Consider the following 18,590-nt stretch of genomic DNA (forward strand, 5'->3'; position numbering starts at 1 on the left):
TATCTATGTCTACCAGCCAACCTTTGCCGATCTACAAGCGTGTATGTTGTGCGGTGGGGCACTTTTTAAACGACCTTTGCGGTTCACCTATTTGTTAGTATATTGCCATGCTAGGATTCGAGAGCACATATGCAGGTGTGTTGCTGCTAATTGGGCAAATAGCGGATGGAATCGGCACACCCCTTGGATACGAATCTGACGGAACACATGGATTCTTAGGATATGGCAAGAGAAACTCCTGGCATTTATTGGGTAAGTATTCCACAGCTTACTTGTCAGTGCTCCCTCCCCTGAGCTCTTGATTGCTGCCTTTTGACAACTTTGCCGAGAACGTAAATCTTACTAATAGACATCTCAGCTCTTGTTTGCATCCATAGTTTCACTGTAGCAAAAAGGAGAAGTTCATTCCAGCAGCTTATGTTGCTCTTTCCAGGAATGGTTTGCGTGCTCGTTTCTTTCCCCTTGGTTTTTAGCCCGTGTTTGGCCTGTGATGAAGTTGCCAACGCCCTGCAGTGGGCTCAGCTGACCTACTTCCCCCCCCCCTTCATCATCATCGTCCAGTTTGGCCGCAGCCACAGCCACTCGGATCTACCACCTCTGCCTCATCCCAGAGCTGGTGTACAGTGACGATGCCAAGGTGGAACTCACTGCTTCAGGTGAGGTCACACAAGCCAACCACGGGAGCCACTGCCCTTTTGGGTCATAACGGGTATAGTCATAACATGAGGTCTCTGCTGAATAACTTTCTTGATTCTTAGTTTTCAACTACTATTTTCTCAATTTTCTAATGGGCCCAGAATCTGTAAGATTGAGCAGTGGCTCACAGCCTCAGCCTGATGGCCTCAAAAGTCTAATATCTCCCGGCCCGATCGAGCCATAGGCCAGTGGTCCCCAAACATTTTTGTCCGTGCACCCTCAGCCTTGTAGTATTTGGCCGAAGATTATAATTTGTTTAATATATGATTATGGCAAATAATCGCAGAATGTCACTGTACTGAGAGACATGCAGCTGCTGTATACATCTCCTTACAACAGTGTTTTACCGGATTTAGCTTATGATTCTGTGCTGATCGGTGCCTTCCTGTGGAGACCAACAGCCTCAACAAACTGATATAGGCCTAGTGAGTTGTGGGAGTGGAGCTCGACTCCCTGGCCTTAGTGCCAGAGACAAGGAGACTGTCCAAGTGTCATGCTATCATGGACGATGTCTCCCGTCCTCTCCATGATGAACTAGTCAACAGAAGAAGCACGTTCAGTGAGACTGAACCACACTCGTTCCCTATATGCCAGAATGCACTACTGAGCAGCATAGGTCATTCATGCGTGTGGCCATTACTATCTATGGGCGTTGATTGACGTGTCGTGCAATATAGGTCTAAACACGTGCAATATTTGATATAATTTTATTCTATTTAATTTTAATGTATTCTATCTATATTGCGTATTGCCTTTTACTGATGAGATAAACTGTGGTATACAATTTCCCCTCAGATCAATACAAATATTTCTATTCTATTCACTTCACACATTTAAGTCTTTTTTTTAAATACAGTACATATACAGACTCTCCTTTCCCCATTGCGATCCCTATCATTCCTGATGACTGTAACCTTCAATCTCTATCTCAAGAGTCCTCTCTACAGAGTCGTCAAGTTTAGTTTCAGAGATGGAGAGTATATTTACAGAAACTTGCATTCTGAGAGTTACAATTGACACTGAAAATTGACTACTAGAGGATAATTATGTTTCACTTTCCACACAACTCTATCCATAATATAGTATTATGCGGATATGCCTGTGTTGTGGCCTTATTTCTTTTTTTTTTAATTCTGTTTGATAAGCACACTCATTCATACAGTTGTATAGAACTGGGAGGAGAGTGAACATAACAATTTACAGCATTATTGTCCTTTTGTTTTTCTTTCTTCATACATTCTTTCTCCCCAGACATAGTGATGATGGTAATACTGTAATAGTGTTGATCACTGTAGTATGCATGAAAGGTCCCTGATTACACCGGTTCCATGGATGTAAGATATTAATAATAGTAGAGAATAAGAAAAAAATAAAAAATAAACAGAAAATAAAATAAAATAGGCATGGTCAGGCCTCCGAGAGAGTCAGTAGATGTTTCCTCTACTGATTTTATTTCTTCCGTTTTCTACTTCCAACCCCATCCTCGCCTGCCGCCCTGAATGAACAGGGATGCAGTCTGCACAGTGTATCGGTAGGGGGAAGGAGAGAAATGTGGCCTTATTTCAAAGAAAAATATAGTCTGCACACTGAATGCTCCAAAGCTTAACAAATATTTTCATCGTCTGATGAAGAGCCGGAAGGCTCAAAACGCCACGTCCAATGGCGTAAAGGGAACCAAAGATACATCATTAAGCTTTGGAGCATGATCCAGTGTGCTGACTTTATTTTTCTTTGTGGATTCTGACCTCAGCCCAGCACCTGTTTTTTAGTGATTGGATGTGCGTGCTTTAATTGTTCTTTTCTGTTATCATATATTATACATGGATTGTAAAGCTAAAGCTCTTTAAAGAAGGCTCTGTGTGAACAATGTGTAAAAAAAAAAAAAAAAAAAAGCTTTTACTGTATCTGTACTCAGACCACCTATTTCCTGGTCCTGCTGTTGGTGCTTGGCTTTGCATCCTGGGTGTTTCTGGATAAATCCATGGGAGCTGAGCGGATCTATGGAGGCTGGAGCCACTGTGCTACTAGGAGCAGGTTCTGCCACCATCCTGGTCATGTCTCTGTCCATGACGGCCACGCTCATAGGGGAACAGACAGTAAGTGCTGTTGAGGCTGAGGGGAACTGCTAGCCTATAACAGATGTCCCGTAGCCAGATTTTAGCAAGGAGGAATTTGATGTCAGCTGGTTTGTTAATAAGTAGATAAAGAATGGTGTCTAGTCTGCTCATCGGGAACAGTATCATATCACAAAAAGGTTAAATTCGAGAATCTCAATTATTATTGGTTGTTGTAACGACAACCAACCATAACAGAAAAGTGGACCCAAATGGACCCTAATTCTCTCGTAACGTACTCTTGAGTTATCTCTTCACAAGTGGCTTTTCAATGACCTTTTCAGTAATAACCTCCAAAGTCAACTCAACTGGGGAACCAATGTCTGTATATAGCTAGCCATCGTTCACATGCGTCATGGCTTAACTTCCGCCTGTTTTACGCCATCGCTACATTTACACTGAAAACCTGTACATAAACATTCAGATTTCAAATATAAAGTAATCACCCCGTGGGACACACGGGTGTTAGAAATTTGCTGGGACAGCGATTAGTATTGCAGCATTCCGCGTTGTTTAACAAAAGGCATTTTTATCCGAGCTGTTTTTTTGCCAATGGCTTTCAACTACGCGGTCGGGAGTAGTGTGGCACTCTGAAACACTGGGTGTGTTGGATATAGGCACGCTGACCGCACTGCTAATACAGACTAATAGGCTCCGGGTGTGCAACTGACTTTTCCGAACGCACGAGAAAAGTAGCCCGGGTGCTCGGATAATAAAAATGCTTCTTATTAAACAACTCGGAATGCAGCAATGCTAATCGCTGTCCCAGGAAATTCCTAACACCCGTGGCCGTGGCACACGTGATGAGTACTTTATATTTGAAATCTGAAGGTTTATGTACACGTTTTCAGTGTAAATGTACTGTAGCGATCGCTTAAAACTGGCTTCACTTGTGTCACAGTCATGTTTATAGCATGAGAAACAAATGGTGCCTAGACAGATGTGGTGTTCAAAAATTACTACTATAATCTCGGATAATTTTTCATTTTTCAACAGCAAAGCGGAGCGTTTGTTTATGGATCAATGAGCCTTACAGAGGAGATAGCTAATGGTGTGGGAGTCATTCTAATCCAGTGCCTCTGGCCATGCAGGTGAGATTCTGACTTACAGTCGCTCAAGCAGTTACCATATTATGCAAACAGTCTGCATTTGACCTGTGTCATGTCAGTCAAAGGACAATTACAGACTATTCTGCTTCATTGGTGCTAACTATTCCGAAGAGCAAAACTTAAAGGTCAGTAAATAGAGAGATCTGTTACTTTTTGTACTAACTTAAGTTTCTTATCACAAAACACAAGTGCAACCTATTCCTGTTGGCCTGTTTTTGCTTGGGCAAAAAGGATGAAACAAAATCCTCAATACTATATCTTCATACAATTTTGTTTTTTCATATAACTCATACTAACACAATTAGGAAGATTGATAAAAATGTCTAAACTGAATAACCTCGATGAATATCCAGATTATTAATTTTTGTATATTTATTTATTTTGCCATGTCATAATCATGTACCATTTAATTTTCTCTTTCCGGTTTATCTGAATCTTTCATTTACAGTCCACACTGAGGCCTCCATTTGGTTCTACCGCGATGTCATGGTGATGGCGTGGCGGTGGCAGCTGCAGTTTCCCTGTTGACACTTTTCATCTGGCCAATAAAGATACAACTAGAAAAAGTGCCCTTCTGGGCACAGGTCTCCACCAGGAGGATAGGACTGTGTGAGATGTTTGGCAAAATGTTTAGGAGTAATAGAAACATGTTTGCCTTTGATGGCAATTGGATGACTTGAGGCATTTTGTTCCAAAAATGTGTTTTGCAAAAATCAACCTGTTGGTGGCGCTATAACAGGCCAATGTGAAAAGGGTGGGATATATTCCTCAGCCTAGTAAGAAAATGTGTGAATGATTTCACGTAAATTGCATGCTGCGTTCATGATTTGAGGCGTTTGTTCAAAACGGGGCAATCTTGCAAACTGTGAAAGCCAATTATAGCCAATTAGGAAGGAATATGAAATATCGGACAGATCCGATTTGAGCACATGACCATAGAGATACTGTGTAACGATTTGTGAGATGTTTGGACAGAATCTGGAGGAGTAATATCAAAAAATGTGTTTTACAAAAGTCGGCCTCCTGGTGGCGCTATAAAAGGCAGATGCGGAAAATGCAGGTCAAAGGTTTGTCCTTGGCCTCTAGGGAGTGTGCATGCAACATTTCATGCAGATCGGTGCAGTTTTAGGTAAAAAATGTGAAAAGCTGCCTCATGGTGGCGCTATAACAGGCCGTTCTGGAAAATGCGGGGCAGAGGTTCATCGTTGGCATCCAGGGAGTGTGTGTGTGCAAAGTTTGGCATCGACCGGGTTAACGGTGCCGGAGATTAGCTGGTAACAGACGGACGGAAGGACACACACACGGAAGGACACACACACACGGACGGAGTGCAAAACATACTCTCTCCCCCCCATGCCTTCGGCCTGGTGGAGACAATAATATAATATAATTCAATTAAAATAAATATGAGGGACAATATACATCCATACAAGATTATTGATGATTTCATGAGTTGATAATAATTAAGTAAGAACTGGTACATTAGGCAAACTACTTACTTGAGTCAGTATTCATCCAGTAATATAAACCTAAATTGTAATCTTAACTGTGTACTTGAATGAGCCCATATGCACTGTTGATTCATCATTTGCATAGACCAGTACACCCGTTGCCATATAATCTGTCGGTGAAAAACTTAAAACTGTAAATTTTGACACTGACAATGATCAAGTATAGGCCCTACTTGTGCAGGGCATTCATTTACGAAAAACACAAGTTTGAATATGGAGATATAATAAGACAGCAACGATAAGATTGCCACACTTCACTCCCATCTCCATGGCAGCGTCATCATCAGTGTAGAGTTTCTATATCAATGTGTTGCACACATTACTTTTGCCACAATAATCATAACATGTAATTTTCATATGGTCCCATCTCTATTTCTAATTATTAGTACTAGACAGGTGCAATACTGGCTCGGATGCATTTTCGAGAGAGCGCTAACGCGTTTCGGTGACCGCCTTCTTCAGAGCAGATTTAAAAAGTCCAATAATTATTACATAACAGTTCAATGTATGTGGGGATTTAGTGTTTTTTATTTCTTTCTTCTGTTTTATTTGTCTCTTGAGCAGAGGCCCAGTGGAGTCAACTGGCTGATGAAGAGGAGAATCTCTCACTTGACTCTGCTCCTCAGCTGGGAGGAGCAGGGGAAGGAGGCAGACTGCTGGAGGACAGAGGAACCGATTCGATTCAATGCAATGCAATGCAATGCAATGCAATTCAAGCCTTGCCGAGCCATGGGGCCCATAGGGCAGGAGCATATCTCCTGTTTCTGTACAGTGAGGCAGCTTGATGTACAAGTACACCCCCTGGACATGACGCTAGTATGTCGCAGGGATTTACCCCCAATCCAACCCTTGATGCTGAGTGTAAAGCAGGTAGGCACTGGGTCCCATTTTTAGAGTCTTTGGTATGATTGAACCCGACCTCCCAGTATCAGGGCGGACACTCTAACCACAAGGCCACTGAGCTGGTCAACAGCCCCTGAAAGATAAAAAATTGCCATGAATGTGTAAGTATCTCTTGAATTGAATTGGTTCCTCTGTCCTCCAGCAGTCTGCCTCCTTCCCCTGCTCCTCCCAGCTGAGGAGCAGAGTCAAGTGAGAGATTCTCCTCTTCATCAGCCAGTTGACTCCACTGGGCCTCTGCTCAAGAGACAAATAAAACAGAAGAAAGAAAGAATAAAATCCCCACATACATTGAACTGTTATTATGTAATAATTATTGGACTTTTTAAATCTGCTCTGAAGAAGGCGGTCACCGAAACGCGTTAGCGCTCTCTCGAAAATGCATCTGAGCCAGTATTGCACCTGTCTAGTACTAATAATTAGAAATAGAGATGGGACGATATGAAAATTACATGTTATGATTATTGTGGCAAAAGTAATGTGTGCAACACATTGATATAGAAACTCTACACTGATGATGACGCTGCCATGGAGATGGGAGTGAAGTGTGGCAATCTTATCGTTGCTGTCTTATTATATCTCCATATTCAAACTTGTGTTTTTCGTAAATGAATGCCCTGCACAAGTAGGGCCTATACTTGATCATTGTCAGTGTCACAATTTACAGTTTTAAGTTTTTCACCGACAGATTATATGGCAACGGGTGTACTGGTCTATGCAAATGATGAATCAACAGTGCATATGGGCTCATTCAAGTACACAGTTAAGATTACAATTTAGGTTTATATTACTGGATGAATACTGACTCAAGTAAGTAGTTTGCCATACAACTGGGGGAGGGGGGCATCAATGGGGCCATTGCTTTAATTTTAATGTCTGGTAGGCCTACTGACGTGCAAAAGAACTACAATGATGACCCATATCGTTATACCAGTTCTTGTAACTGACTGATCAACTCAGTGGTAAACCTATATACACAATTGCAAATTAGCCACTTACAGACAAAACAATGCAAATCACACCTTCAATGAGTCATCACCTCTATATATGTGCTGACTGAATAACAAAGGTATTTTTTCTACACCTATAGTCTTGCAGTTTCGGGGGGGGGGGGTCTGTTGTTGGTGTGACCGACCCCCCCCCCCCCCCCCCCCCCCCACAAACACACGTCTGTGCCTATTTAAGAGGACTCTTTTTGGTAACAGACGGACAACAGCTGTGTGGTTTCCAGATTACATAGTGTTGAGATATTCTCCACCAGTCATAGAGTCGAGAACTATAGCTTTGACATGGCTTTGCTACAAACACTGAAGACGTCTCTGCTCAACAAGAGACTCTCTGCTGCTGCTGCTGAAGACATAGTTGGGATCGTTGGAAAAATCATAACAGAGTATGAGGACCAAGATTTCTGTTCCAAGCAGGAAATTGACCGCCAACGCAGACTGCTGGATATGGTTTTAAAACCAGAGATCAGATTACACCGATCAGGTTGGTAACACTTCATCACACTGTAAAAACTGAGTTTGAACATGAATCATTCTAAGCACATTTACATACATTCATATTGTAAAAATGAAAAGGTCAAATGGTGAGATTACAGTCCATCCATCAATGATGGAAGTTTTTGTGTGCGTCGCATCGCGAGTTTGTAGATCGGCTAAATGGCCGAAATGTGTTGAAGTGGCTAATGTAATAAAATCTCCAAAGTATTAGTAACTCAAGTTTTCAAATAATTGCAGTGGAGTAAAAGTATACATTTTGGCTCTGAGATGTAGGCTAGTGGAGTAGAAGTAAAAGTATTGGAAATTGGATATACTCAAGTAAAGTAGGCTACAAATAGCTCTTAAGTAGCCTACAGTAGCCTACTTTCCACCACTGCTATTATGTTTTTAGATAAGTTTCAGTAATTAGTGAATTTAGCAAAAGTGGCACAGAAAAACAATGGATGGAGTTCAAACATGTAATGGTTTGTGTTATTTTGTCTCTTTCGTAGACTCCCTGCACCTCCCTGCGTGTAAAGAGGTAAAGAGGCCATGCAGTCTGGTCCAGGAGCAACCCGAACCTCCCCTGATCAACCTGGATGAAAACACAGAGACACAGCCGCTGGCCACAACAACCTCAACTCAACCCATGGAAACACAAGCTGACGTGGACTGTGGAGCATCAGCACGCAAATCACGCAAAAGGAAAAACGTGGAAGGACAAAAATCGTCTTCGAGCAACAAGCCGTCACACTTCCCGGACCCAGAGTCTCCAGAACCAATTCCTGCGTCCATGGAGGTTCAAACAGTGAAAAAGAGAAAGAGCGGGTTGAGATGGATAAAGATACAGCCCATTCCATGTAGCATTTGTGGTGAATCTGTGTTAGATATGGAGATGGACAAGCACAAGGAAGAGGTTCACGTAGGGAGAAAATACTTTAGAATTAGATGTTATTGTGACGAAGGAGCATGCAAGTATCCACTTGCATGCTATATGCATAGGCGGCGGGTGGATTTTAAATTTTTGTTAGGCTAGAATTGCGTGGGGGGAGGGGGGGGGGGGGGGCAACCGCGAGGCCGCGCAAATTTATTTATTTCCCCCAGATGGTCTAAAAATGAGTTACTTTGACCAATTTATTACCAATCTCGTACACCATTGCTCACGAAAGCAACACCCTTGACCCAATTATAGACACTGCATCTAGCTTTTAATTAAAGTTCCCCGGGCATTGTTTTGGGATATTTTGGCCGATATGGGTCTTATTCTCAAGTTTCGAGTCAGTGTGGAGATTACCCGGCGGTGTTTTGATGATTTGAACATGGTGGACCCTATTGGAAACAAGTGTAATGCTTAATTGGGTCGTCCACTCACAGTTAACAGCCTTTGTATTGAGTTTGTGCTTGAAATGTACTGTAATTCTGCAAACTGTTAATAAATTCTTCAATCAATCAATCAATCAATCCCTAGCCTTACACACCCGCCGCCTATGGCTATATGCAATGCATGCAAGTGCATGCTAAAATTGTGGCAGCGGTGGCCGAACGGATTGTGGAGCGGTCTTGATACCGGAAGGTCGCCAGTTCGAATCAGCGGTCCGTTAAAATTACCACCGCTGAAGTGCCCTTGAACAAGGCATTGAACCACTACGATGAAATGTGTTCTATGAGCAGGGCCTGGCTGGAAACAAGTTCTTGAGCTTAGCCCAGATACCCTGGGTAAATATAGTAATCATTTCATTTCATTTCAAAACAATAGCCTGTTTGTAGATCCTACAAAATCGCTGTTTAAAGATCAAACATTCTACAAAAGAAACTCAGTGGCAACAAGCTCTCAAGCATTATTTTGTACCTCATTGTATTTTCATCAATAAAAATGTATTAAAAAAATCAGCATACTTTGTTACTTAATACAGGTGCATACAGCAGTGGAATGCTTGTGTGTCATACTAACATCAACTCAACAACAACAATAATATTGGATATGATACGAAAAAGAAATTAAATTGATTGATTGATTTAAATATTTATTAACAGTTTGCAGAATTACAGTACATTTCAAGCACAAACTCAATACAAAGACTGTTAACTGTGAGTGGACGACCCAATTAAGCATTACACTTGTTTACAAGAGGGTCCACCATGTTCAATTCATCAAAACATTTAGAGACGTACAAATAGACACTTCTATATAGTCAAAGAACAGAACAGGAATTCATCATAGAAAGAAAAAAGAAAGCAAGATTATATAATTCAATAAAATAAAAATATATATAAATGAGATAGTGATAAACCGTAGGATTCTATAGCATCTGTCTACTACAACATAGTATTTAGTTACATTACATTTTTACCATTTGTGGTCAAAACAAATAACACACACTCAAACCATCTTCCAAAGGGATGGGAAGTACTACTATCCACACTACAGATTACTTAGTAAAGGAAAAAAGGGTACATTACTTGAATAAAACATACGACTATAAAATATACAAATGTAGATACAAATCTACAAGTATATCTATGAGTATTATACATGAATACATTTAAAGCTGCACATATAAATGTGTCCGTTATGGTTGATCAAGTTGCCTGCCTGATCGAGGTGTCACTGGTGTTAGAGCACATAAGTGGCTGCACGATTGCCAGTGTTTTTAAAAAAATGTGAAAAGCTGCCTCATGGTGGCGCTATAACAGGCCGTTCTGGAAAATGCGGGGCAGAGGTTCATCGTTGGCATCCAGGGAGTGTGTGTGCAAAGTTTGGCATCGACCGGGTTAACGGTGCCGGAGATTAGCTGGTAACAGACAGACGGAAGGACACACACACGGACGGACACACACACGGACGGACGGAGCGCAAAACATACTCTCTCCCCCCCATGCCTTCGGCCTGGTGGAGACAATTAAGAGACACTTAAAACTCAAATACATAAGGGGTGCTTGCAGGTTAACATGTTTTTTGTAAATAAAAAAAGGCCGAGCTACGAGTTTTTCCCGCTCTGGTAATTAAAGTTGTTAAAACAGTATGCAGACTTCCTTCTTTTTCTGTGTATATATATATATATATATATATATACAGTGCATCCGGAAAGTATTCACACTCCTTCACTTTTACCACATTTTGTTTTGTTACAGCCTCATTTCAAAATGGATTACATTTGTTTGTTTCCTCATCAATCTACACACAATATCCCATAATGAAGTGAAAAAAGTTGTTTCAAATATTTTGTTAATTTATTAAAAATAAGAAACTGGAAAAACACATGTACATTGTATTCACACTCTTGACTTAGTACTAAGTTGAGGCACCTTTGGCAGCAATTACAGCCTTAAGCCTTTTTGGGAATGATCCTACAAGCTTGGCACACTTGAATTTGGGGTATTTTTCCCATTTTTCTCTGCAGATCCTCTCATGCTCTGTCAGGTTAGATGGGAGCATCGCTGCACAGCTATTTTCAGGTCCTTCCAGAGATGCTCAATGGGGTTCAAGTCTGGGCTCTGGCTGGGCCACTCAAGGACTTTCACAGAGCTGTCCTAAAACCATTATCTTAGCTGTGTGCTTGGGTCGTTGTCCTGTTGGAAGGTGAACCTTTGACCAAGTCGGAGGTCCTGAGCGCTCTGGAGCAGGTTTTCATCCAGGATGTCTCTGTACACTGCTCCATTCATCTTTCCCTCTATCCTGACAAGTCTCCCAGTTCCTGCCGTTGAAAAACATCCCCACAGCATGATTCTGCCACCACCATGCTTCACCGTAGGGATGGTATTTGCCAGGTGATGAGCGGTGCCTGGTTTCCTCCAGACGTAACGCTTGGCATTCAGGCCAAAAAGCTCTATTTTGGTTTCATCAGACCAGAGAATCTTGTTAATGGTCTGAGAGTCGTTTAGGTGCCTTTTGGCAAACTCCAAGCGCTCTGTGACGCCCGGCTGTCATGTGCCTTTTATTGAGGAGAGGCTTCGGTCTGGAGGAAGTGTACAGAGACATCCTGGATGAAAACCTGCTCCATTGAGCATCTCTGGAAGGACCTGAAAATAGCTGTGCAGCGACGCTCCCCGTCTAACCTGACAGGGCTTGAGAGGATCTGCAGAGAAGAATGTGGCCCCCACCTTCACTTAATGCGACCCACAGGTTAATATCAACTGGCGGCCTAATGCGGCCCGCAGGTTAATATCAACTGGCGGCCTGGGGGCCACCTTCACTTAATGCGGCCCGCAGGTTAATATCAACTGGCGTCCTAGGGGCCACATTTGGCCCCGACCTTCACTTAATGCAGGGGTCTGCAACAGTCTTAATGCGACCCAAAGGTTAATATCAACTGGCGGCCTGGGGGCCACATGTGTCCCCCACCTTCACTTCTTTCTTTTTTTTCTTATTTTTATCCCACGATTTTGCAACCCAGTTTTTTCATCCAGTGCCTTATCTAATGTAATCCTGGACGCTACACTTCCTCTGCCAACCTGGGGGGGCAGCGGACTGACCTCATGCCTCCTATGCATGAGGAGTCCAAGCTGCTTCTTTTCACCTGACGGGGGGGGGGGAATTTCCCTGGCCGGACGTAGCGCGTGGAAGGATCACGTTATTCCGACCAGTTCCTTTCCCCTCCATCAGGCGCCCCGGCTGGCCAGGGGGAGGTAGTTTTAGAGACCAGGATTACTGCATGTTTTTGTGAGGGTACCTACCCTAGGGGACACAGGGAGAGAGTCTGTCCTCTCTCAATGTTGCCTTAAATATTATTTGTAATATTAAATGTTGTCTATTAAGGTCACTGTGGTCCTTGTTATTCTACTAGGTTTGGATATTAAATGGAATAAATTCATACTGTACATTCTTTTTTTTTTTCTTTTTTTTTTACGTTTTATTGAATTTTAATCAAACATAAATGAAAACGAAACGACTGACAATTGACAATACATACAACCGAAAACAAAACAAGACAATATACGTACAATACACACAAGGGGAGATGTCTGCCTCTCTTCTCTATCGATGATCATTCATAATACATAAGTACCTCAAACAGGTGCATATACAGGTTAAACAGGTTTAACTGAAACTATACAAAATCAGGTCTTACATGAGCAATCCATCTAAACCAGTTATCTGTGAAGACTTCAACTTGACCTCTGAAGCTGAATGTAATTCTCTCCATAATAAATATACTATAGATTAAATCAATCCATTCATTTATAGTTTTACATTTGTAAGCCACTTTTTTGTTAAGGCTTTTTTGGATGCCACCAGCAATACCCTCAATAGATACTGATCCTGCTTTACAAATTGAAGTCCCTCCAGATCTGCAAGATACATGGTTTTAAAATCAAAAGGAATGTCAACACCAAAAACTGCTTCCAGGACACTGTGGACACTTCTCCAAAATGGAACCACAGAAGGGCAACTCCAGAACACATGAAAATGATTTGCCAATGTTTCCCCACAGAGTCTCCAACAGTCCGACTGATACGTGTAATGTCTTATCTGGGCTGGAGTGCAAAAGAAACGACTCACATTTTTCCAGCTGAATTCTCTCCATGTGGGGGAACTACTCATTTTCCACTGATGTTTACATATTCTTTCCCATTCTTCTGCTGATATAGTAAGGTTGCCCTCTGCTTCCCATCTTGCTTTAATATTCAGAGTATTATCTCCTTTCATGTTTTGAAGCACTACATATAAATTTGAAACTATCTTTTGATAAGTAGAGCCTGCATACGCATTTTGGAAAATCTTAATGATCTCTACTCCTGTTGCATCGTCTCTTCTTAATAGCTTTCTATTTATAAAGTCTCTGATTTGTAGGTACCTAAAAAGGTCCTGATTCTGTAAATTAAATTTGTCTTTCAGGTCCTGGAAGCTCATCACATTACCCTGTTTTAAAAGAGTACAATATGCAGAGAGGCCATTCCCAATCCAACCTCTAAACCTCATGTCATGTGTACTAGGTCTGAAGTCTGAATCATATGCAAACCATTTGAGAATCCCAATTTTGTCCTTCAGTTTATACCTCCTAATTATTTCACACCACACCTTCAATGAACCTGTTATCATCACATTCTGAGGATCCGACAAGTGTTTGACCAAGGATGGGTCTCCCACCAACATGTTAATAGGTAGACCCCTTCCCATTGAACCCTCTATATCTTTCCATCTTGATTTGTAACTTGGCTTACACCATCCAATCAATGGTCGGATTTGAGCTGCTCTATAATAATCTCTCAAACATGGAAGGGCCAATCCCCCTCTTTCCTTTGGTAGTTGTAATGTCTTGAGCCTCACTCTAGGTTTTTTCCCTGCCCAAATAAATCTGGATATAACTTTATCCCAGTCAGAGAAGAACTGTTCTGGTTTTGAGATAGGGACTGACAAAAACAAATATAAAAGCCTTGGTAATACATTCATTTTTACAGATTCTATGCGTGAACTCAGATTTAAATATGGAATTAAATTCCATCTATCAATATCAGCCATTATATCCCTCCTGAGAGGGTCATAATTTAACTCTTCTAATTTGGATAAATCTGTCGGTAATAGAATACCTAGATATTTCACAGATTGTTTGTCCCACCGAATTTTGTACCTAGAGCGAAGACAGTGCATACTGTACATTCTATTTATGAAGTCATCTGTTTATTTGAGTTTGTGTGGATTCAAAAGATCTTGGTTGAAGTCGCCACAAATGCATATCGTCATCATACTACTTATAAATAGAGTTTCCCTGGTAGCAGCAGGGCCGGTTCTAGGCATAAGCAATATAAGCGGTCGCTTAGGGCCACAACCACTGAGGGGGCTACATCACAGGGAGAAGATTTTTTGGCCCCCACCTTCACTTAATGCGACCTGCAGGTTAATATCAACTGGCGGCCTGGGGGCTACATGTGGCCCCCACCTTCACTTAATGCGGCCCGCAGGTCAACTGGTGGCCACATGTGGCCCCCACCTTAACTTAATGCGACCCGCAGGTTAATATCAACTGGTGGCCACATGTGGCCCCCACCTTCACTTAATGCGGCCCACAGGTTAATATCAACTGGTGGCCACATGTGGCCCCCACCTTCACTTAATGCGACCCAGAGGTTAATATCAACTGGCGGCCTGGGGGCCACATGTGGCCCCCACCTTCACTTAATGCGACCCACAGGTTAATATCAACTGGCGGCCTAATGCAGCCCGCAGGTTAATATCGACTAATGACTAATAAAAACGTGCATCGTCGCCTTTTTGACCTTTGACGCGTTTTGACCTTTGACCTTTGATGTTTTGACCTTTGACCTTTCTAGCGATGAAAAAAGCGCATCGTCGCGTTTTGGCATTTCTAGCGATGAAAAACGCGCATCGTGGCGTTTTGGCATTTCTAGCGATGAAAAACGCGCATCGTCGCGTTTTGACCTTTGACGCGTTATGACCTTTGACGTTTTGACCTTTGACCTTTCTAGCGATGAAAAAAGTGCATCGTCGCGTTTTGACCTTTCTAGCGATGAAAAACGCGCATCGTCGCCTTTTTGACCTTTGACGCGTTTTGACCTTTGACCTTTGATGTTTTGACCTTTGACCTTTCTAGCGATGAAAAAACGCATCGTCGCGTTTTGACCTTTCTAGCGATGAAAAACGTGCATCGTCGCCTTTTTGACCTTTGACACGTTTTGACCTTTTGACCTTTGACCTTTCTAGCGATGAAAAAAGCGCATCGTCGCGTTTTGACCTTTCTAGCGATGAAAAACGCGCATCGTCGCGTTTTGACCTTTCTAGCGATGAAAAAAGCGTATCGTCGCGTTTTGACCTTTCTAGCGATGAAAAAAGCGCATCGTCGCATTTTGACCTTTCTAGCAATGAAAAAAGCGCATCGTCGCGTTTTGACCTTTCTAGCGATGAAAAAAGCGCATCGTCGCGTTTTGACCTTTGACGCGTTTTGACGTTTTGACCTTTGACCTTTCTAGCGATGAAAAAGGCGCATCGTCGCGTTTTGACCTTTCTAGCGATGAAAAACGTGCATCGTCGCCTTTTTGACCTTTGACGCGATGAAAAAAGCGCATCGTCGCGTTTTGACCTTTGACGCGTTTTGACGTTTTGACCTTTGACCTTTCTAGCGATGACAAACGCGCGTCGTCGCGTTTTGACCTTTCTAGCGATGAAAAAGTATGGTCCATACTATAGTCCATACTATAGTATGGTCCATACTATAGTCCATACTATAGTATCATACTATAGTATAGGACTATAGGTACTATATTTAGGTACTATATTTGGCATATATTTGATTGATGTTTTTACATGCATAATGTAATGCGGTGGCAGCTGCAGTTTCCCTGTTGACACTTTTCATCTGGCCAATAAAGATACGGCAGAACTAGGACTCAAAACACTCAAACGATATACCTTCAGGTGCATATATTCACGAGTCACGACACAGACACAAGTTGGCGAGCACTAGAACACACACAGTACAGACATCCATATCAGGTTAATGATCAGCTTTGTTAGAGTTCAGGTGTGAAAGTCTTGCATGCTGCTTTGTAAAATGACTTGATGAAATTGTCTGCAGATTGTTTTTGTATACTCTATTAAATCAATTGAATGCGTTGCGAGTACATTTAAATAACTTCATACGTTTGGCAGCAATCCAGTGGTTCTTAAATGGAGTACAGAGGCACACTGCTGTGATGTTAGATAAGTGCTGGTGTGCCTAAGGATTATACAAGTATACATATTATACATTTGAATATTTTTTTATTTACAGAGGCAAATTCTATATCATAGAATATATATATTTAAAAAGAAATTGACCAGACATCCCTATTTTGTCATTATAGGTCATATCATTATATAACGAAATTACGGAAATAGCAGATCGTCTATTTTCGCTATAAGTACAGGACAGGTGTGCCTTGAGATTTTGACTGTTCTGTTCTAATCCACTACGTGACTACTGCATTAACATTTAAGTAGCCTGCACAGCCAGATACCCAGTGAAATCTGTGCAAGGGTTAAAGCTAAATTCTTGAAAATATTTTACTGATTTCAATGATTGTTTGTTTTTTCTTAGTTAGGCCTACAAGTCTCTGTTCTTTTCATGTGTAATTCAATGTTTATTTATCTGTAAAGGATGCAGCCATGCCACCATCTAGTGGCTGATTATTAAACTTCAAGGGTACTTGTTACTATTTTGCTTCAGAGAGAGAGAGAGTTCTGGGACTAACACAACCACCAGACAGAAAACAAACGGGACTACACCAAATCATAAGAAAACTAAAAGAAAGCTATCTCACACTGGAAAAGATCTACTGAAAACCAGAGCAAAATGGAATGCTATTTAGCTCTAAACCTGAGAATACACAGTAGCAGAATACTTGAGCACAGTAACTGACCCAAAACTAAGGAAAACATTAACTCGATATAGACTCAGTGAACACAGAGTCTTGCGATTCTGAAAGGCCGCCATAGGCAGACCTGGCTCCAAAGAGAAGACAGACTGTGCACCCACTGCACACAAAATGAGGTAGAGACTGAGCTACACTTCCTAACCGTCTGCCCACTGTAGGTACCAAGACATCAGAGACATATACTTTCCACGGATTACAATCACCCAAGGAGAGTTTGAAAACATGACTAATGACAAAAAACCCTCATATTATTGGTTACCCCAAAATATGAACCCCGAAGGCAAATCGTGTTAATTTATTACATGTTTTCTAGGGGTATTAAGGTGTGCTGAATCCAAATTGTATGTGAAGCAAAAAAATGGCCTCCAAGCCCTCAAAATTGACCATTTAAAGATGGCGGCCACCACTGTGCTGAAACATAATAAAACAAGGCAAAACAAGGTAGAAAATAGACTGAAATTTCCTTTTTATGTTTTCATATATGGAGAATACAATTAAATATTCAGATTTAAAATCAGTTGTAGGAACCACTTTTATATAATTTATATTGTGAAAATTGGCCTCTTTAGTATACAATGATTTAGCTAGGGCACCCGAGCCAGCGACCTTCGCAGTCGCCATAGCGGCCAAATCCAATATGGCTGCCACCTGAAAACTGTTTTGGCTATAACTTTTGAACCAGATGAGCTACAAATGCAAACTTGGTGTCTATTTCAGGTTGTTTGACATTTTGGAATACTTATCTTTATGATCAGGTGTGTCTGGAGTCCTGGACATTTTTTTAAATTTGCATATGTCCAAGATGGCAGCTATATTAAAATTAGTTTAGGCCTACCCTAACCTTTGACACTATTGGCAAACTTGTAGATATTTTATGTTATTTTTGAGCATTAGAAAAATTGGAATGTGTTGTTTACTGGACCCTCGATCATTATTGAGGGTGCCTTGGTAGCTCAGTCAGTAGAGCACTCACCTTTCAACCACAAGATCATGGCTTCGATCCAGCTCTGATAATAAGCCACTATGACCTACTTACTAGTACAGTACTACTTACTGTTGTGGAGTCCCATATCTACTGAAATCAGGAATATGACAACCAATGCAGGTTGGAGGATGAGATGAGACTAGTCAGTTACTGCAACCACATGGATGTGCTAAAGAATGATGCTGATGTGGGAAGCACAAACTAGCTGGCTAGATGTATGGGGAATCGAGATGACCAAAGATGCAGATAAAGGACTCGTCTGAGAGTTGCTGCATATGGACAACATCAGAGTTGATCTGCTCAGGCTCCAAGGTGAGGGCAACTAGGGTGCCTGTTAGATCCAGTGTTTCCTCCAAAGCTGCCTATGCACATTTCCCCATGGCCAAGGAAGGCTGATGTAGTATCACATCGTGTTAGCACATGGA

General features: G+C 41.7%; 2 protein-coding genes across 2 annotated transcripts; both read left to right on the forward strand.

The window, feature by feature from the left end:
• Positions 1-5: 5 nt before the first annotated feature.
• Positions 6-6,526, forward strand: mfsd12b (major facilitator superfamily domain containing 12b; the record flags this gene model as incomplete). The annotated part of the gene is given in 12 exon segments (XM_079505445.1): positions 6-78; positions 81-108; positions 110-252; positions 497-566; positions 568-656; positions 1,948-1,961; positions 2,685-2,792; positions 3,807-3,897; positions 4,368-4,409; positions 4,412-4,503; positions 5,995-6,117; positions 6,476-6,526. Coding segments are annotated over 12 exon segments (924 nt in total).
• A 1,020-nt stretch (positions 6,527-7,546) lies between these two features.
• LOC306926183 (uncharacterized protein) lies at positions 7,547-11,922 on the forward strand (the record flags this gene model as incomplete). The annotated part of the gene is made up of 5 exons (XM_079505446.1): positions 7,547-7,818; positions 8,324-8,639; positions 11,213-11,232; positions 11,392-11,456; positions 11,875-11,922. The coding sequence occupies exons 1-5, from the start codon at positions 7,620-7,622 to the stop codon at positions 11,920-11,922; spliced, it is 648 nt and encodes a 215-aa protein (XP_079361572.1). The 5' UTR covers positions 7,547-7,619.
• Positions 11,923-18,590: the final 6,668 nt, after the last annotated feature.

This window comes from Electrona antarctica, assembly GCF_951216825.1.
Source record: "Electrona antarctica genome assembly, chromosome: 7".
Classification (NCBI taxonomy): domain Eukaryota; kingdom Metazoa; phylum Chordata; class Actinopteri; order Myctophiformes; family Myctophidae; genus Electrona; species Electrona antarctica.